This window comes from Podarcis tiliguerta (genome assembly GCF_965153285.1).
Source record: "Podarcis tiliguerta genome assembly, chromosome: 12".
Taxonomy (NCBI): Eukaryota; Metazoa; Chordata; class Lepidosauria; order Squamata; family Lacertidae; genus Podarcis; species Podarcis tiliguerta.
The window spans coordinates 14,187,889-14,209,526 of record NC_139545.1 but is presented as its reverse complement, the minus strand read 5'-3'; the positions used below and the strand labels follow the sequence as shown (position 1 = coordinate 14,209,526).

The 21,638-nt window shown below is 43.1% G+C and overlaps 1 protein-coding gene across 4 annotated transcripts in view; it reads right to left on the bottom strand.

The window, feature by feature from the left end:
• CPNE4 (copine 4) overlaps window positions 1-21,638 on the bottom strand; it is a 199,372-nt gene that overhangs the window by 26,280 nt on the left and 151,454 nt on the right. For all 4 annotated transcript variants that reach the window (XM_083404983.1, XM_083404982.1, XM_083404984.1 and 1 more), the window contains 3 exons: window positions 12,732-12,830; window positions 3,272-3,358; window positions 2,323-2,382 (listed from right to left, as the gene is read on the bottom strand). In XM_083404983.1, the coding sequence (XP_083261109.1) occupies window positions 2,323-2,382; window positions 3,272-3,358; window positions 12,732-12,830 (246 nt within the window). The remainder of the gene's footprint in view (window positions 1-2,322; window positions 2,383-3,271; window positions 3,359-12,731; window positions 12,831-21,638) is intronic.

Here is a 21,638-nt window from a genome sequence, read left to right as displayed (position 1 = left end):
GATAAAGTGTGCCTCTAAATGCATACATTAGTGAAAACAGCATACAGAAATGCATTGTCAAAACTGAGTACAAAGATACATTTATTAGGGAGAAATACACATGGAAATGAAGAGGAATTTTTACTAGCATTTTTTAAAATCACCAACTGCTGCAGAAATGTGGAGAACTGAATTTAAGAATGGGAAAATGTACAACTGAAAGAACTGAAAATTGAAAGATGCGTTCATCCCTACTCCCAGCTTGATCCATAGGTTTCACTAGAACCTACAGCCCAATCCTAAACAGAAATAAATCACACTAAGTTCAGTAACTCTCAAGTAACTGTACACAGGATTTCAGGTTTAGTTGTGACAAATGTTACCTGGATTTGAGCCACCAGGTTTCCAAAAGTTTGTCTGCCCCTCGTTTTCCTGGGCTTATGTTTTGGGGTGTCAGAGGGAATCTGGTTTATCATATCCATTTCCCAGCTACTGTCATCAATGTAGTTTCTGGCAAGCAGAGAAGAATCTGAAGAATCATGCAAACAACTGTCCTGATTACTGGTGGAAGTGGAAAGGCCTTGATAATGCCTTGGAAATGCCTGTTTAGTGCAGGGAATGACCGAGCGGGTGGGAGGGTCTGCAAGGTTTGTGGGCCAGATTAACGAGCCAGGTGGGCCGTATCCAGCCTGCAGGCCTTAGTTTGATGACCTGTGGATTAGGCATTGGAATTGACCCAACTATATCTGACTCCTGCCTGCCAAGCAGGAAGTCCAGTAAGGGTCAACCACTGGTAGGGGGAGCCCCGTCAATGCAAACCAACTTGAGTTCCCCTGGGTTCCCGACAGGGTCGTGGCATGGGCCTAGCCCCACCCCGGACAAGATCCACACTCCCAGATTCCTTTAACGGAATACCCTTAAGCTTGGAGCGGCAGGTGATGGCCACCCCCCTATCACACGATCAACCAATGCCTAACCGCCAAACCTTACAAAGTTGTGACGATTGCTATGAGGTAGGCAAAAACCAAATGGCCCTTGCCAATTTGCCAAGTGGAAAAATTCCTACCAGGCCCCTCAACGGCAACCAATCAAGGTCCATAGCAAGGCCAATATCGAAACCTGCGAATTACGGAGGGTGGGCAGGAGATTGAGGAAGCGAGTTGAGAGGAAGCTCTCCTGCTCAGTTTAAATGGGGCCCAGCCACGCCTCCCCAGCTAGCGGATTGGCTGGCCGGATGATGTGGCCAGGAACCTCCGGGTGATGCGGGACTGTGTCTCCCACCCCCAGAGGAGACTGGGTGGCCCTGTGGTCCACCGCAACTCCTCCCTGCTGTGAAGCGGAGTGGATTTGCTGCAGGAGCATGGAGAGTGAAAACATGAAGAAGACCTCATTGCTGTTTGATAAATTTAAGAGACCACACCATACATTTAAAGCACACAACTTCCCCCAAAGAATCCTGGGAACTCTAGTTTGTTAAGGGTGCAGGTCATTGTAGTTCACAGGGTTCTTTGAGGAAGCCACACACTTCAAATGTACTTTAAATGTGTGGTGTACATGAATTCGCCTCAGAGTTTCTGTGACTTGGCAATTGTGAGAAATATTTGCAGACTGGCCCAAGAGCGTAGTTTTCAACAAAACTAGAATAGTAAAGCGGAAATGCAAAGAATAAACATTTAGATGTACATGAATGTGTAATGATAAATACATAAAGAGAGACATGACTGCAGAATAGGGTTGTTCTTGAATCTGACTTCAGTGAATATAACACTTGCTGTCTATGCAATTGTTAGCTGCTTGTAGGCAAAGTAATTCTGGAACGCTGTCAGGTTTTAGCTGAACGAAAACAAGAATCATGCAAGCACCAGCATTTAAAACGTGCCATATGAACAAAAGTAGATAAAACACAAATAAAAGGCTTTTTACACATTTAAAAGCAATATTCACTATTTAAAAAACACATAACACTATATAATCTCCAGAGCAGTCATAAAACACTATGCATATTAATGCAGTGCACCTATAGTAAATGCACACTTTGATTAAGGTAAGGTGTTAATGACTAATTTAAAACTTGAAATCTTTTTGTCTAATGTTTATTGAGGCTGCAATTCTGTATGTGTTTACTTGGGAGTGAGACCCATTAAAAACAATGGGACTTGCTTCTGAATATCCATGAATAGATTATGCTGCCACTCTTCCATGTGAACACAGTGAAAATGTACAAGACATGATATATGGGGGGAAACGGTACCTGGTTGTCTAATTTTGTCCTGTGTGTGGAAAAAAACAAATATTTAGCACTGTGAAAGCTATCCATCTGCTGTCCATTTAAAAACCACTTACTGTAAACTGTATTTGGCAGCCACCCATGATGTAGTCTAAGAAGGAATGCATCTTGTGAATCTGGAAGAGAAGAGAGCCAGAAATTCAGATTTAAACGGCACATTCTTAAATACTTCTTCATGTATTAAATGGGAAGGTACTTCTGTGAAGAAGGCATTTATTTAGAGTGGGGGGTGGGGCTTATTTTAAGCTAGATCCTTATTACTGGAGAGCCAGTGTGGTGTAGTGGTTAAGAGCGGTAGTCTCGTAATCTGGGGAACCGGGTTCGCTTCCCCGCTCCTCCACATGCAGCTGCTGGGTGACCTTGGGCCAGTCACACTTCTTTGAAGTCTCTCAGCCCCACTCACCTCACAGAGTGTTTGTTGTGGGGGAGGAAGGGAAAGGAGAATGTTAGCCGCTTTGAGACTCCTTAAAGGGAGTGAAAGGCGGGATATCAAATCCAAACTCTTCTTCTTCTTCTTCTTCTTCTTCTACTCCTCAACCCTATGGGCCAACTCTGACAACCTGACATTATTACGGGTCCTGGGACCTTAGGGTAAAGGGTTGGAAATAAATATATAAGCAACCCCCCCCATGCTACATGTGGTAAGCAGCTATATGTGTTTTGATTGCACACAGGGAACAGAATGGGTTTCTGAGGATCAGCAGCAACCACATTCCTGAACAGCAACTGTCATCCCAGTGAAAACACTGATCCACCTTGACTCTGCAACATCTGTTATGCTACCTCTGGGAGTCCCTTGCTATAATTAATTTCTGAGACATGTTTCAATGGACTTTTTTACTTTATTTTAACATAGCAATTCCTACAAAATGCCTACAGTGAATTCAATTCCCTTTCATCAATTGGGCTTTTAACTTAGCTAAACACACACACACACACACACACACACACACACACACCGCCCTTCCAATTCTAAATATTGTGAATCTGTTCAAATGACAGCACCTTGCAGAGATTGAGAATGACAATGCCAGAGTTCTTGTAATTCTTCTTCTTTACTTTGTACTTGGGGTTTATGCACTCCCACTGTACCTGTGAAGACACAAACCGGGAGCATGAAAGCCATTTCATGTAAGAATCTGAATAATTTATTCAAGTTGCATAATGTGTGCTCTGCCGATGAAAACAGAAATCACATGAAACAGTCCAAAGCTAAAGACATTTCTAAACATCAGCCAATCAGGAGGGAATTATCCCTTATCCGAGACCTTCTGCAAAGTAAAACACCTGCACATCAATTTATTTTTTTTACAAGTGCCATTGCAAACACTGATTTGGCATGCACCTCTGCAAGCTATTCAAACATTAGGCTAACTCTGATGCCTTGCTGGAGCAGATTGAAGGTCCATCATGTATAGGGATGAGGAACCCGCAGATGCCCCAAGCCCTGCTGTAGACCAAATGGAAAGGCAGAGCCTGTGTAAATGCTTCAATAAGACAACCCATTGCCACCAGCTGTACTTTGAAGTGCGAGCCAGGTTTGTATAAATTTCTAAATATATAAAATGCACACACAAAAATACAGCTATGGCTATTTAAGCTGTCATGCACTGCCTCAGTGAAAATGCTTTAGTCCCCTAACCAGTCAAGCCAAAATGCTCATTTTATCAATGTAGTCCTATTTAAGTCAATGCAAATCTGTTTTTCAATCTAGCATGTATATATGGACAGAACATACATCTCCTTGATGTTATCATGCTTCAGTGTTTATAATCCATTAGTGGGTCTCATTTGCTTCCATAAACTATTAAACTGTGTTATGCTGTTTAAAAAACTCAACCACTTACCCCAGGGTAAAGCCATTAGTGCTGGAGTCACAAATTGCTTAAAGGGACAATTTGCACTTAGCTGGCTTGACTCCCATTGAAGTTAAGGAATGAAACACATTTTCTGCAAACACAGGCATTTTAAGGGACTGGAAGACACCGACTATGGGTATGCTGAAACAACAACAACAAAAAATATCCTTCCTGTAGCACCTTAAGGTAAAGGTAAAGGGACCCCTGACCATTAGGTCCAGTCGTGACTGACTCTGGGGGTGTGGCGCTCATCTCGCTTTATTGGCCGAGGGAGCCGACATTTGTCCGCAGACAGTTTTTCCGGGTCATGTGGCCAGCATGACTAAGCCGCTTCTGGTGAACCAGAGCAGCACACGGAAACGCCGTTTACCTTCCCGCCAGAGTGGTACCTATTTATCTACTTGCACTTTGACGTGCTTTCGAACTGCTAGGTTGGCAGGAGCAGGGACCGAGCAACGGGAGCTAACCCCATTGCGGGGATTCGAACCGCCAACCTTCTGATCGGCAAGTCCTAGGCTCTGTGGTTTAACCCACAGTGCCACCTTAGAGACCAACTAAGTTTGTTATTGGTATGAGCTTTCATGTGCATGCACACTTCTTCAGATACGGGTATGTTGTTGGACTACAACTCCTATAATCATTGGATGTGTTGCGTCGTGCTGCTGGGAGTTGGGGGTCCCACAACATCTGGTGAGGCACAGGTTCTCCAGACCTCTGCATTAACCAAAGGGAATGGCAGAGCCAGTGTAAATGTGTCAATAAGACAACCCCTTGGGCCTTGGGCATCAATTTTACTCTGCTCTGCCAACCAATCCTGTGGCCTCACTGTCCACATGGGAGATTCCACTCTGCACACTGAGCTGCAGATTGGACATGTTGCCCCTCTCTTTTCATGTGTCCACAACATGTGGTCTGAATATGATGCTGTTCTAAAAGGAGTCATCACCTCATCTGCAGGACACAATAACTAGTATATAATATATAAGCAGTGCTGCTGCAAATAAATATCACACATCTTTTCCTTTTCTTCTGCTGGTGCTCTTTGGATTATCATCTTTTGGTCATCCGGCCATGAGCCACCCAGGCTGCTGTTCTTAGTGTATTAGGTCCAGTCGTGGCCGACTCTGGGGTTGCGGCGCTCATCTTGCTTTATTGGCTGAGGGAGCCGGCGTACAGCTTCCAGGTCATGTGGCCAGCATGACTAAGCCGCTTCTGGCGAACCAGAGCAGCACACGGAAACACCATTTACCTTCCCACCGGAGTGGTACCTATTTATCTACTTGCACTTTGTGCTTTTGAACTGCTAGGTTGGCAAGAGCAGGGACCGAGCAATGGGAGCTCACCCCTTCGCGGGGATTCAAACCGCCGACTGTCTGATCGACAAGTCCTAGGCTCTGTGGTTTAACCCACACTCAGGCTGCTGTTTTGAGTGTATAGCACCCAGCTAAAGGTTAAAACATGCTCTTTTTTAATCACTGCTGTCTTTGACCCTGCAGATGGATCTGATAACTAAATAAATTTAACAAGAGGGACATATCCATACTCTGGCTGGCCCAGATAGCTGAATGTGGCCCAGCTTCCCCAGGAATTCAAATTATTCATCTTGTGAATTAATTCTCTTTTCCAGTCGAGGTAACAGACAGGACCACATGTTTCTGGGAATTTTTCCAACATCTTCATTTATTTATTTTGCTTTCTGATCCCTGGAGTACTTGCTCAAGTTCAGCCCCTCCTTTCAGATCTGATATACTGTATCTTAATTGATGGTTTACCAAAATGCTGGTGGGAAGCAAATTTGACAGGGATGTACTAGTCTAATAGTTCATTCATATCTGCCCAGATGTTCTACCTTAGGCTGAAGGGTGAGGACAACAACAACAACAACCACCAGTCCTGTGTGCTATGTGGACACCCATTTGCACAACACTTGCTTATGTTAATTTATACAAACAGATGCAAATTTAGAAGTAATTACTAACATCAGATTTAATTTTTACAGTTTAAATAGAAATACAGCACATCTCACCATAGTAGGAGAGATTATGATCAGGTCTGCTTGGTTGGTGGCCGGGTGCTAACTGATGATGGGAAACTTCTTATTTAAATATTTTATTTATAATTTTCAGTTTTATACATTTCAATAATTTTACAATCATTTTAACATTTTGAAACTTCCTTCCCCCTCTTCCTGCAGTTCCTCAAATTTATTTTTAATATTTTTTGCATGTCCAAATTAACTTAATTTGCTCATTTATTCATCTACTTTAAATATATATACTCTCATAAAACCGCAGGTTATTACAATAACCCTGCCAATGTTCTTATCTGTTTAGTTTGTAAATATTCCATAAGCCATTTCCATTCTTTTAGAAAATGTATGTTGTTTTGATTTATTATTCTGGTAAGTTTCACCATTTCTGCATATTCCATAAGTTTTTGTATCCATTCTTCATTTGCTGGGACTTCTTTCTATTTCTGGGCAAGTAACATTCTTGCCACTGTAGTGGCATACATGAATAAATTTCTGTACAGTTTGGGTAGTTCTGGGAAACTTCTAAGCCCCTCCTGCTCTCCATTCTTATGGTTTCATCTCTTTAAACTGGACTAGGACTGGAGTGGACAGACCTTCAAACAGAGGACTGTAAATTAAGACATATGGGAACCCCAGTGCTTTAGTCAGATTCAGCTGGTCACCTTTTGTACATGGCATGCGAGATGAGGGAGGTATCACCTTGTCCTTTGCCTCAGGCAGCAAAATGTCTTCAGCCAGTGCTGTGTATGAAATTAGACTCCCAGGATTTGTCAAGCCCTCTTTCCAAGCACCACTGCGCTCATTTTACAAACACAAATGGGAAGCCTAGAGATTCCTTGCACTCAAGTGAACTGATAGGGACTTCTTCAGTAATAAAGAGGACAAATTCTGGAGTCAGAAGCCCTACCAGATCAATCTCACGATGTCAGCTAATGAGTCATTTTGTTATTAAACATGAGCTTGTTCACATTTTATTTTTATTTTTTTGGAAATGAGAATTTTATGTACGAAAGTGACATAACATTTGGATGCCCTGTGGAAATGATTTAGAAGACATGTTTCAATGTTTAGAATATTTCTGGATTTTTACAGTATTTTAACTACAATGAATTGAAAGTCCAAGAGTCCTTATTTTGTATGTACCACATAACAACAACAACAACAACAACAACAACCTCTAAGAAATGCAAGGCTATTGTATTGTCATATTGCCTGCCTCAGAAATCTAGAAGTGTTGGCCTCAGATACATGAAAACTAGTTTTTCCTCCATAATTAAAATAGGTGTCATGTAGGAAGTATTATCCCATTTAGGCTGAAATCCAGCACATACTTACCTGGTAGCTAGTCCCACTAAATTCAATGGGACTGACCACTGAGTAGCCATGCACAGGATTTCACTGTTAATATAGAAATTACATCTAGTTTTGACACCTCAAATCAGGCTTCCTCAACCTTGGCCCTCCAGATGTTTTGAGACTACAATTCCCATCAACCCTGACCACTGGCCGGCTAGCTAGGGATCATGGGAGTTGTAGGCCAAAAACATCTGGAGGGCCGAGGCTGAGGAAGCCTGCCTCAAATGTTCCTTCACAACTTGTTTTTGAACTTCCAGAGATTAGACACTGTTTGTACGACTAGACTTTAACATACTAATAATTATAAACTATCTTGGTTAAATAACATCCTCACCTTCTGGAAATTTCCATGGAGATTGCAAATGTTAGAGGTTTTCTCAAAAACCATTTACTTGTTGTTTTTTCCCTGTCGCAGAAACAGATTTTCACTTATATAATATTCCCATTGCTAACTGTCCAGGTGCACCTTCTTTTTAAGGCTATTTTTAAACCCCTCTGGCTCCCTTGAGCTGAGCAGAGGAATTTCCTTGGCACCTTCCATTGCCTTTATCAAAACTTATTATCCAAATACGTGCATGATGTATTGACATGTGTGCCATAGGCTTTTGTGTGGGTGGGTGGAACTGAAGGAAGTCGCCAAACAGAAAGCTGAAGAAGTTCAGATTTCTTAATAAAAAAATGACCGAAACAACAAATGATTCCAGCGTTACATACTCATCAGAAATGATTGTCGTTTCTCATTTTCAACAACAAAATAATGCAACGAGAGCCTGCTTAATAAGGCCCATGACCCATCTAGTCTAGCATCCTGCCCACAGTGCCTCTCCCAGGGGCTTATGGGAAACTTGCAAGCAGGACAGCATTCTCACACCTGTGACTCCTAGCAGCTGGTATTCAGAGGCACACTGCCCAGCATGGAGGTAGAACATAGTCTTCATGGCTAGTAGTCATTGACAACCTTGTCCTCCATGACCAGTCTAGCAGCAGCTAGACTGGTGACTGGGAGTGGCCTCCGGGACCACATAACACCGGTCCTGAGAGATCTGCATTGGCTCCCAGTACGTTTCCGAGCACAATTCAAAGTGTCGGTGCTGACCTTTAAAGCCATAAACGGCCTCGGTCCTGTATACCTGAAGGAGCATCTCCACCCCCATCGTTCAGCCCAGACACTGAGGTCCAGCTCCGAGGGCCTTCTGGCAGTTCCCTCAATGCGAGAAGTGAGGTTACAAGGAACCACACAGAAGGCCTTCTCGGTAGTGGCGCCCACCCTGTGGAACGCCCTCCCACCAGATGAAAAGGAAATAAGCAGCTATTTTCTCTTTAAAAGACATCTGAAGGCAGCCCGGTTTAGGGAAGTTTTTAATATTTAATGCTGTATTGTTTTTAACACTGGATTGGGAGCCGCCCAGAGTGGCTGGGGAAACTCAGCCAGATGGGCGGGGTATAAATAAATTATTATTATTATTATTATTATTATTATTATTATTATTATTATTATTATTATTATTTTGTCTAATCCTCTTTTAAAGCCACCCAAGTAGGTGGCCGTTACTGCCGTCTGTGGGATCCAGTTCCAGAGTTGCGCTGTGTGAAGCGCTTTCTTTTATCTGTCCTTCCAACACTCAGCTTCATCTAGCATCATTAGTCCAAATTTGTGTGGATAGAGCTGATTCCGAGAAGTGGTTTTGTCACAGAGTTGCTTATGCCGTCTTTATTGAAGCTTTTACTTCAGAAGTCAATTTGTTTCATCTAACACAGCAGAAGCTTATGAAAGCAGAGGCAGTACCTAACAAAGGTTTCTACACCCTACTTAATAAGCAGTGTTACTTACTTCCTGTCCTATTTTTCTAGAAAAACAGGTGCCAGAACTCAGCATGAAAGCCTCCTCTGTTCTCTTATGACGACTACGGTGCCCACCTGAGAGGGGCCAGAACTGAGTTCCAGAAAGTTCCAGCTGAAAGAAAAGCCCTGCTTTCTTCTTATTGTATTGTTCTTCTATTGCAGGCACCCCCAAACTCAGCCATCCAGCTGTTTTGGGACTACAACTCCCATCATCCCTGACCACTGGTCCTGTTTGCTAGGGTTGGTGGGAGTTGTAGTCTCCAAATGGCTGGAGGGCCGGGTTTGGGGATGCCTGTTCTACTGCATAGAGCAGGTATTATGAATGAAAGCTTCAAAGAAGCAACCAGCTGTTGGAAGATGCAAGTCTTGGAAAGCTGGCAAAGCTGTTGAACTCAGAAGATTCTTTTGGCTAACTATGATCTTCGGGGGGAAGGGGGCAACAGAGAAACCTATGAGGGTGCATGAAATGTAGCGATGTGAGTAAACTAAAGAGCAGCAAGGAAACACATCTGCCTAGAAGCTCCCTTCAGTGTGGTTAATTTAGGCCAGTGTTTCTCAACCTTGGGTCCCCAGATGTTGTTGGACTACAACTCCCACCATCCCTGAGCTCTGGCCTTGCTAGCTAGGGATGATGGCAGTTGTGGTTCAACAACATCTGGGGACCCAAGGTTGAGAAAGGCTGATTTAGGCAGTAGAGAATGAGTAGAAATATTATCTCAATTAGCTCACCTGGCCTTTATCAGTAGTCTTCAGCCAGTTTGGTCCTGGAACCAACCTTCAAGCCAAGCATGCATTTGGGGACCCATTCCTGAACATGTTATGATATACTATCTGCCTGGTGTGTTGTGCTCCTAATGCAGCCCACCTTAGGTCATGGCAAGACTCAATGGAGAGTCTCAACTCAACTTTGTGGCCTTAAGAATCAGAATGAGGATTAGAGCCCTCCAAAATGTTTTCATTCTAGGAGAGTAGGGGGGAAACCAGAATGAGTGGGATGGAGGGAAGAAGCACTACGGTGTCACTACGGCAGAGAAACAAAAGAATGTGCAATGGCATGCTGGATCAGAAGTTTTAATATCCTTCCCAGAAGCAAATTGACAGCTTTCTAGATCTAAAGGTTGCTAATAAGTTGACCTGATAAAGTGGGAGGTCATCTACCCAGGGAGGAATAAGAAGCTTTCTCAGAAATTCCAATTAAAGTCTAGCTCAGCTCTGGTTCCCACTGAAACCACCGGTGACATTTTAACACAGCACAGATGCAGGAGGCAAAAAAGCAATCTGTAAGGCGGAGGTGGTGAGAACAACTGTATTATTTTCTATAGAAGAATTCGTCTGAAATAAACAACATATGACTGCTTGTTAAGATGTCTACTAGGTCTGAAATGTGATGACAGGTGGGCATGGATAAAGCCTGAGGAGGAAGAATGAGAATTGGGAAGAATGAGACACGGTCGCCAGCCTCAGTTAGCCCCTCAACCCAACTGAACAATCAGTCCAGGGGGGGGGGGGGAATTCCTGTCAGCTTCCTCCACTGTAGCCTCAGTGCTGTTCCTTGAAACTCAGCAGGGAGGATGGGAGCAAACCTAGAATAAACCAGCTTTGTCTGTCATTGGTTCTGACTCCACTTCCTGTTGGCCTTTCTTGCCTTCCGCACTACCAGTCTCAATGGCCACCAGCCACCACTGGATAAAGCGCTTATCCACACAAGTGTTCTGCATGAGCCCTGTCACATATTTGCCATATAACTGGCTCTTTCATGTAAAGGTTTGGTGTTAAATTGGCTCCTTGCGTCTAGTCCCGGGGCAGGTTGAGTATCAGATTTGCTCTGGACGCCATAAATGTTCTCAGCCACCCTGGCTGCAGACAGGCCTTGCTGCCTTAGTGTTATTTTCAGCCCTACTACACACAAAATGGTTTACATGGTTTTGTAAGAAGACTAGTCCTCCTGTAAACAATTAGCTCATTTTGTGGTCTAATAAAATAGAAGTCTAGAGTTTTTAGTGTGCATTCTTTTTCTTTCTTTCTTTCTTTTTTATTAACGATTTTCTTGATTTACAAAAGTGTGTGCAATGTCTCTCTCTTGTATTTTTTTCCTTCCTAATGTCTCAACAAATGAAACAAATCAGTTTCATTTGTTGAGATATTAGGAAGAAAAGGGGAAAGAGGTGGGGGGGGGAGATGGGGGGGGTCGGGTGGCAATGTTTCTATTTTACTTACTATATGTAGGGTTTGGTGTCAGCGTTGCTTATGCAGATTCTTTGCTGTTCACTTGTGTTCCTTTGGTGGCGAGAGAGGTTGGGGTTGGCCTAGGGTGTGGTTATTCATTTGTGGTTGCCTGTGGTGGTCTTTGTTTTCATGTGTGAGTGGGTGTTTTGGATCAGGTTAGCCATATTGATTTGTATGCTGTTGGTGGATTTTTGTCGTTGTCTTGTTGGGCTGTGTATGTGATAAAGGGGAGCCATACCGGTGTGAAGGTGTCTTCTTCTATTTGTCCCTATGTCAGCTTCAGTTTATTGGTTAATTTTTCTAGTATGGTTGTTTCCCATACTATTTGGTACCATTGGTCTATGCTTACTCCTGACAGGTCTCTCCAGTGCCTGGCTATGATGCTTCTGGCTGCTGAAAGTAGGTGGGTTATGAGTTCTTTGTGGTGTAAGTGGGCATTATTTTCTTGGAAGATGTTTAGTAAGGCCAATTCTGGAGTGATTTTTAATACTTGCTTGGTTATTTTACTTATTTCTCGTATGGTTGTTGTCCAGAATAGTTGGATTTTGGGGCACTCCTACCACATGTGGAGGTATGTGCCTGTGGAGGTGCACCCTCTCCAGCATTTTGGTGAGGTTCCTGGGCGTATTAGCGCTAGTTTTCTTGGTGTTAGGTACCATGTGCATTCTAATCACTTTTTGTCCACACTACTTTTATGAAATTGTCTTAAACACCTAAGGTGCTTCCAGACTGTCACCATTTTCTGGTGGGAATCAATAATATACTAGCAAATTTAGGCAGTACAATTAAAGCTTATTTCAGACCTTATGCGATAAGAAAAAGTGATGAGGAAATGCACAGAAAAGTGTGAGTAGCACTTGTTTGACAGAGTGTCATATAACATTCCTGCAAGCAAATCAGACTGAATACTCAATAAACAGCTAATATAATCTAACTTCCCTGCAAGCTTTGTGCAAACAAATCAGACAACCAACCATCTGGAATTCACCCTAGTGAAAAGCTGGCTTGAATGCTCATATCACTGCAATAAAAGGGACTGCATGTTTGGCAGGGCAGCCCACGCATTAAACTCTGCTGGCTATGGATTGAAAAGGTTAATTTTTTAAATTCTGCTGTTGCTTTTAAATGGCACACATTCACCTGAGCCTACCTGTCTCCCTTCCAGGGCTCCTTGCATCTCCTTGAATGTTGAACTGAATTCTCCAATGAAGTCATGCTTGCCATTGGAATCCCAGTCCCAAACTATGCACTGAAAGGAAAAAAAGAGACAGAGAGAAATAATTCTTCCCCTTCCTTTAAAAAGGTTTTTGGAGCTGATTTTATCCAAAACAATCCATAGACCTAGTTTGTGTGACATGGCAAGCCAAACGATAGCTTCGTAATACCTATGTGAATGTGTGGGCTCCCAGAGATATTACAATGGCTTTGCTCCTGCCTGGTCCTTTTTACTGCTACTCTATGCTCAGCTAAGCCAAAGTTTGGCATAGCCTGTTGTCTGAACTGGAACTATTGGTTCAGCTCTTTCCTCACTAAACACAAGGCGGAGCCAAAGTTTGTACACAACAAGGAAAAGGACCATGGAAGAGCAAAGTTCCAGCAAGCTCCTCTCTTGGAGCCTGCAGGTTCAAATCGTCTTGCTGAGCCATAGTTGGCTTCCTGTGTCATAGCGCTATTGGCTAATTTTGTCAGAAATGGCGCTGGGAATGGAAATTGCTACGATACATGTTAATTCGAGGTCAGGAACAGAAATTGTGCAAGTGAATAACAGCAGTATTTGCTATTGTATTTTTTTTTCCCAGTTCACAAACATTGATGTAAATGTAATTATGCTACGTTCTGGTTTTTTTTTTAAATAATATTTATTAGAAGTTTTATAGTTACAGAAAAAAACTATAAGGAAAAAAAGCAATAAAAAATAACAAACAATACATCAATAGAAAGAAAAAACAATACATCAAAACAACAAGAAAAAACAAAAACATTTAAAAACACATCCAATTTCCATATCTTTATCTTTCATTTACTTATTTCCTCGACTTCCTCACACCTCCCTTTTTTGTATTCTAGTTCAAATTAGCTAATTCAGCAAATCCTTTCCCTCTTTCTCAATTTTTTGTTCTATAATTTATCTTAACACAGTCTAACTTTAAATTTTCCACTTTAGCCCATTAACAATCAGTTTTTGCTTAATTCTTTATAACATTTCTGCTAAAACTATATAATTTCATTCCAGTATTCTTCTAACATTCCTTAATTTTGCAGTATTTCTGTAAATATACTTTAAATTTTTTCCAATCTTCTTCCATCAACTCTTCTCCCTGGTCTCGGATTCTGCCAGTCATTTCTATGCTACGTTCTGATTGCTCTTTGGTCTAGCCCCACATTTAAAAACAGGGTCTCTAAAAAGATGTCTGTCTTAGACTGCATCCCATTTTCTTCATTTTTGAAGTGATTATGCAATACTTGAAAACGGTTTTTTAAAAGTATTTAGGCCCCCCCATACATCTGAGGTCCTAAGCTGTGCATAAAACTGTACTGTGTGTATAAATCTGGCACTGTCTCTGTGTTATGTTGTTTCTGCATGGCATTTTGGGGTTTCCCCCCCTAAGAAATGCTGCCACCTCCCCACTCCTTCCCCCCCCCCTTGGGAGAGTAGCAGGTTGGGAGGGGAGATCCAAGCAGATGGGTTGATTTGGATAGAAAAATTGGCAAGGATTTCCTCCAGTTAAATGCAAAGATAAATATAAATACAACAAACTGTGATATATTAATTAATTCCTATGCACAGTACCTTTTGGCTGCGGAAGACCAAAATTTTAATATTTGGTGGGATTCAGAGTACAACTGTGATCTAAGAAGCACTCCTTTGCAGGGGAGCTGCTGAGCAAGATATTCTGGTGCCTTTTCAGACTCAAGAGGGAGTGAAAAAAAGAACACGACTGAAGTAGTCTGTCATTTTTCACCACATAAGTCTACAGCTTCTGCTTTGACCTTTATATCCCAAAGGGACGGAATATGCTTGAATCAGGTGCAGGAAGTACATCTCTCTCTTGAAAACCGACAAGCTTCCTGACAAGTCTGACAGAGATAGGAGTGATGTGCCCCTCTGTGCCCAGGTTTGTATGTTTAGAGGTATACAGTTAAAAAGAGATTGCTGTGAAATCTGCCCCCCCTCCCTCATTTGATAAGGTTTCATTTTCACATTGCCAGTGCTAACAGGAAAAAAAACACACCTGAACAAGAAAATTGCGGGCAAGGAGAAACGATTTAACCCCTTTTCTGCTTGTTGTTCTCCAAACTGGATATAAAGTCCCTATATCTAGCGCTACTATGGGAGGGCGGAAACCCCAGCTGCTTTGGATTAAAAACAACTGAAGGGGAAAATAATGGTATTGAGTCTTAAGGTGCCTCACTTGCCCCATACATTTAAAGCTCTGTTATATCACTGATTATATCATTTGGGTGGCTTTTTTACCTTTACATACAAGGCAGAGAAGGGTTTCTTCTTTCTTTTATCAAAACAAAAAATAAAATAAAAATAAAAGGCTTTTCCGTCATTTCAACCAGTGGCTCAGCTGCATTTCTGGTGCAGAATGCTGATTGGAATGACACTACACTGTGATGTAACATCATTCCCAAAGGCACACTTGAGGAATCTCCCTACGACTGCTGCTACATAATGATGTACTGTTGCTCCCAGGAATTTTCTGTATCTGCAATGTGGCCCAGCTGCTGAGACCAATTCTGCTGCCTGAATTGGCAAGGTCCCCCCCCCCTTTTGGTAAAACAAATCCTTCATACGCCTCTCATTTAAAAAGATCACCCCCAGAAAAATCTTTAAATGTTCCCAGCCCCCTGAGTTCTCAAAATACTCTGTCCACTTCCATGGGTGGTCAAATGGTTTGTCTCTAATAGACAATACTGACAACAGCTATATAATTATATATTGCATTTTGCTTTGGTGAAATGCGGCGTATTTTCCATTGTGGTACTGGCCAGATATTGTTGGACTTCAACTCCCATCATCCCTGACCTTTGGCCATGCTGGGCAGGACTGATAAGAGTTGGAGTCCAACAGCAGCTGGAAGCTACCATGTTGGCTACCCCTCTTCTATTTCCAGACTTGTTTGATTTTGCCTCTTTGAAAGGATGCAGAATTAAACCTGTTCTCCTTGGGAGGAGGAGAGGGGAGCTTAAAGCCAAAGGTAAAGGGACCCCTGACCATTAGGTCCAGTCGTGGCCAATTCTGGGGTTGCGGTGCTCATCTTGCTTTATTGGCCGAGGGAGCGGGCGTACAGCTTCCGGGTCATGTGGCCAGCATGACTAAGCCACTTCTGGCAAACCAGAGCAGCGCATGGAAGCGCCGTTTACCTTCCCGCCAGTAGGAAATACCTACTGTATTTTTTGCTCTATGACTCACTTTTTCCCTCCTAAAAAGTAAGGGGAAATGTGTCTGCGTCTTCTGGAGCGAATTCAGGCTGCACAGCTATCACAGAAGCCAGAACAGCAAGAGGGATTGCTGCTTTCACTGCACAGCGATCCCTCTTGCTGTTCTGGCTTCTGAGATTCAGAATATTTTTTTTCTTGTTTTCCTTCTCCAAAAACCAGGTGCGTCTTATGGTCTGGTGCGTCTTATAGAGCGAAAAATACTTGCACTTTGACGTGCTTTCAAACTGCTAGGTGGGCAGGAGCAGGGATCAAACAACAGGAGCTCACCCCGTCGCAGGGATTCGAACCGCCGACCTTCTGATCGGCAAGTCCTAGGCTTTGTGGTTGAACCCACAGCGCCACCCACTAAAGACACAAACTCAGCTAGTTTTAATTTTCCCAGGGATCTTCATTCATAGATACAGATTAGATGGTAGATATAGATAGATAGATGATAGATAGATAGATAGATAGATAGATAGATAGATAGATAGATGATAGATAGATAGATAGATAGATAGATAGATGATAGATAGATATACATACATACATGTATTACACACAAACTCACAAACAAGATTGTGATATCAAGATGATATGCTGCTGGCATGGGAGCCATTCTCCCATGGTAGTCCTTCTCTTGTTAGTGCCATCAGGATAATTGTGAGCAGCCCCGGGACATGAGCGATGAGCCTCATATTCTCTCTGACAACAATATCAACCCTTAAAACACCACCCAAAGCTGGTTTGTGATGCAGTAGCCCCCATGCCACCAGGATAATGTAAGAGAAGCTTGCTCCATGGTGTTGAAAGAGTAGCTAAGGGAGCAATTCTGTGCACATCTGCTTGGGCACAGGTTCCACTGAAGTATATGGGCTTTACATAGAAGGGGAAGAAATGGAGGCAGTGAGAGATTTTACTTTCTTGGGCTCCAGGATCACTGCAGATGGTGACAGCAGCCACGAAATTAAAAGACATCTGCTTCTTGGGAGAAAAGTGATGACAAACCTAGACAGCATCTTAAAAAGCAGAGACATTACCTTGCCGACAAGGTCCATATAGTTAAAGCTATGGTTTTCCCAGTAGTGATGTATGGAAGTCAGAGCTGGACCATAAAGAAGGCTGATTGCCGAAGAATTGATGCTTTTGAATTATGGTGCTGGAGGAGACTCTTGAGAGTCCCATGGACTGCAAGAAGATCAAACCTCTCCATTCTGAAGGAAATCAGCCCTGAGTGCTCACTGGAAGGACAGATCCTGAAGCTGAGGCTCCAGTACTTTGGCCACCTCATGAGAAGAGAAGACTCCCTGGAAAAGACCCTGATGTTGGGAAAGATGGAGGGCACAAGGAGAAGGGGACAACAGAGGACAAGATGGTTGGACAGTGTTCTCGAAGCTACCAGCATGAGTTTGACCAAACTGCGGGAGGCAGTGGAAGACAGGAGAGCCTGGCGTGCTCTGGTCCATGGGGTCACGAAGAGTCGGACACAACTAAACGACTAAACAACAACAAACTTTTGAGTGTATGTTTGTGTGTGTGTGTGTGTGTGTGTGTGTGTGTGTGTGTGTGCAGACTGGGCAACAAATAGTTCCTCCCTCTCGTTAGCTTACTCCTATAATGCCATTTACTGAAATGCAGGGAACAGCCAACTACTAAGTGGCATCACTTAGTAGCTTAGCCTTGTTATAGGGTTGGTGGCTTAGCCTGCCTGTCACCTTGGGGGTCCCCTCCAATCCTGCAGCTTCAGAGCAGTGATGAAAGCAGTCCCTCTGTTAAGTTAACGGCTCTAAGGCAAACCTGCTAGCTGGGTCTTGTGGAGTGCTTTGCAAAGTGTTCTGCACGTGCCCTGCAGGAGACAGACTGGTGGGCAGGGCAGCCCACCTATCAAACTTGGCCTCTGGAGGGGGGCAGGGGGCAGTAAACCCTCTGTTGCTCAGATCCAGTTCTGCCACCCCTGTTCTAAGGGAACCAAACCCCAGCGGTGCACTGGCACCACTGACCTCTCTCACCGCTTGAAGACTGGGCTGCATGTAACATTATTATCTGCACTGACTAACAGCACATCTCCAGGGTTTCAGAAAAGAGTGTTTCCCAGCCCTACCTGAAGACGCCAAGAACTGATGCTGGGACCTTTTGCATAGCTCCAAAGCTATGACTCTTCCCTACTACTTGTAAGGAGCATCAATCTTTTCTTTTTTCACATGTGTTTAAGGCAGCAGAGCTAATCTCACCTGGAGGAGATGATAAATCAAGTGGTTTACTGCTCTGTTAACTTCCAGAAAAACTGCTTGCCAGCTGAGTCTCTGTTTACATACCCAGGGTCTGCTAGGGCACTATTTGCACACCATACAACTGTCCTCTGCTCTTTATTGAAGCAGGTTGCTAGCGATACCAGGTTGCATAGCCTCTAATCACATGTCCTTTATTCCTACACAAGTGGAACCTGCAATAAAATGCTGTGTAGGGCTGCTGTTAAAGAGTGAAAAAACCCATCTCACCATCACTCTCCCAAATAGGTGCCAACTCCCTGGGGACCTGGGTGCCCGAGCACCCACAGAAGTCCCCATGAAAGGGCAGGGCACCCACAAAGTTCGGTGCCAGAGAAATGCACTCTGCATGGCACGCATGGCCCCGGGCACCCATGGTTGCAGGGCCAAGTTGGCACGCCTGCCCCCTCATATCCCCCAACAGTCAGCATTCTGTGGCCACTCAGCATGCTCATTCCTCACTTATCCTTTAGCCGCTGCCCCTTCCATATTTTTTGTACTTCTGAAAATCTTATAATTGCGACACAGGTGACACTGGTCTAAACCACTGAGCCTCTTGAGCTTGCCGATCAGAAAGTCGGTGGTTCAAATCCCCGTGATGGGTGAGCTCCTGTTGCTCTGTCCCAGCTCCTGCCAACCTAGCAGTTTGAAAGCACGCCAGTGCAAGTAGATAAATAGGTACCGCTGTGGTGGGATGGTAAACGGCGTTTCCATGCACTCTGGTTTCCATCATGGTGTTCCATTGCGCCAGAAGCGCTTTAGTCAGGCTGGCCACATGACCCAGAAAGCTGTCTGCGGATGAACGCAGGCTCCCTTGGCCTGAAAGCGAGATGAGTGCCACAACTCCATGGTCGCCTTTGACTGGACTTAACTGTCCAGGGGTCCTTACCCTTTTACCTTTTTATGATATCCCCAAGCCAGGCAATACCTCCCTTATGGATTTGTGGTGCTGTTTTGGTTTTAAATACATAAGCAATGGTACATTTTGGGTTTGTCTACAGGAGCCACAGGACTCATAGCCTAAATAACATAAATAGAGAACAAATAAAAGCTACCATAGGCAATGTGCAGCCCCTCCTGTTCTTCCCCCTCCCTCAAAAACAAACATTCACAATTGCCAGTTGCTGATTAAAGAAAAAGAACAAAGAAGCCTGATTGCACTAATGATCCATTCATTATCTGAAGTTCGTTATAATGCCAGAAAGTTGTTAAGCAGAAGGCGAAGGCGAAGAAGAAAGGACTGTTTTGGATTATTTGAGGTTTGAATTTTAATTGGAGATCATTAAAAGTCAAATTGCATCTAACAAGGTCAAGGTTAACATAGATCAAGCTGGTTGTTTATTTCATTCCTGTGGGCTTCTAACTTTAGCTTTAGGGAAGCAACCTAGTTCTTAGTACCACTGAGCTCTTGGACAAAGGAAGCCATTATTCTCTCAGTGTTGTTTGCACAGCTATAATCAGGGTGAGGGTAAGGGTGCTTGTTAGCTGGCCTATTATAATTGCCTATTATGCAAGAGATTTACAACTGGCTATAAACATTCATTGCCACCCCAGGTCAGTATACTACATACAGTGGGCTGCTAAACCAAACAGCAACTGATGTGAATTCACGTACCAGTTTACAGAATATGCTGTTAGGGATAAGCAAATCTGTGGGTTCCCTGTAAGTTTGTCACTTTTCCAATCTAAAGTTCACTTCCCAATATTTCCACATCCATTTGCAAATTCGTTTCTTGAAAAGTCCTCATGAAAATCCATCAGTATTTTAGTGCTGATTTCTCATGATATGCTGATTTCTCATTTTTGTACGTGATTTTGCCTAATACATACATTCTTTCCTAATATTATTTGCTTATTTATCAAAAATTTATACACTGCTTGATTGTAATGAAAACTTCAAAGTAGTTTACAAAAAGATAGAACAATAAAACCAGGATTTTTCTGATTTTTCTTTTTTAAAAAACATTAAAACACACCAGGAGTTAAAAAACTAACACTATTTCTAGGCTTGTCTAAACAAGAATGTTTTTGGCAGGAATGCAAAGCTTGATCTTAATAGGCAGGGAATTATTTCCCCAAGTGTTGGTGTTGCCACACCGAATGACTGAGTTCTTACAAATGCATTTTGTAGCACCTGCAGTAGTGGCAATTCCACCGACTGAAGCAGAAATAAAATGCATTTTATTTGTTATTTTCACATATAGACACACTGGTGTACTGTACCCTAGTATATGCATTTTTGTACCGATTGTCTGCCAAAATGCATTGCAAAATTAGGAGAATTTCAAAGGACGGCTGTGCTTTGGTTTGTGTATTGTTTTATATTCAAGTTAGATAGATAAAGGATGTTCAGTACACATTAAAAGCTGAATCTACCAAATCTGTGCACAACTGTCCTTCAAAATTTGCACTTATCTGAATTTTGCAACACAGTTTTCCAGTCCCTGTTTACAAAATAGCACAGGTCAAGGGAAGTGTTGTGCCCACATGAAGGTGTTAATGAAAATAACATATAAAAATGAATTAAGTTAGAGAAAATAGTTTGCAAAAATGTGTAGTCAAAACTGCATATAAAAATGAGTTTGTTAAGAGAAATTTGCACAATACGGATGAACTGGTATGAGGGTTTACTCCCTACCCCAGAATACTCATTCACTTTTGATCAGCTGTCTCTGACATGAAAATGTTCCACACCAAGTGGCTATTGGCTGCTTCTTTGAAGGTTGCTCATCTCGCTTTACTGGCTGAGGGAGCCGACGTACGGCTTCCAGGTCATGTGGCCAGCATGACTAAGCTGCTTCTGGCAAACCAGAGCAGCGCACAGAAACACCATTTAACTTCCCGCCGGAGAGGTACCTATTGATCTACTTGCACTTTGATGTGCTTTTGAACTGCTAGGTTGGCAGGAGCAGGGACTGAGCAATGGGAGCTCACCCCGTCGCGGGGATTTGAACCACCAACCTTCTGATCGGCAAGTCCTAGGCTCTGTGGTTTAACTCACAGCACCACCCACGTCCCGTCTTTACAGAGGTGCAAACAGCATCTGCACTGTTCTGAATACTTTGTACTCCTCAGAATGAGATGCTTCCATGCTCATCCAACTGTGGCTGAAGCCATCCTGCCACATTACCAAGACTTAGTGAACCTCTGGGTCAACTGCTTCGTTCTTAGTGATTTGTGGGTTGGAGGCTGCAAGGGGAGAAGGGGGAAACATGCTGTTGCATCTGCTACAAGAGCTGAAGTCTGGGACACTGCACACCATCAACACTGCCCGAAACAATGCATTATACTTGAAATGGGGAGCTGTTGCTAAAGTTTTGTTACCAACACTTTTCTAGACCTCCCTGCTTCTAATGCAAACC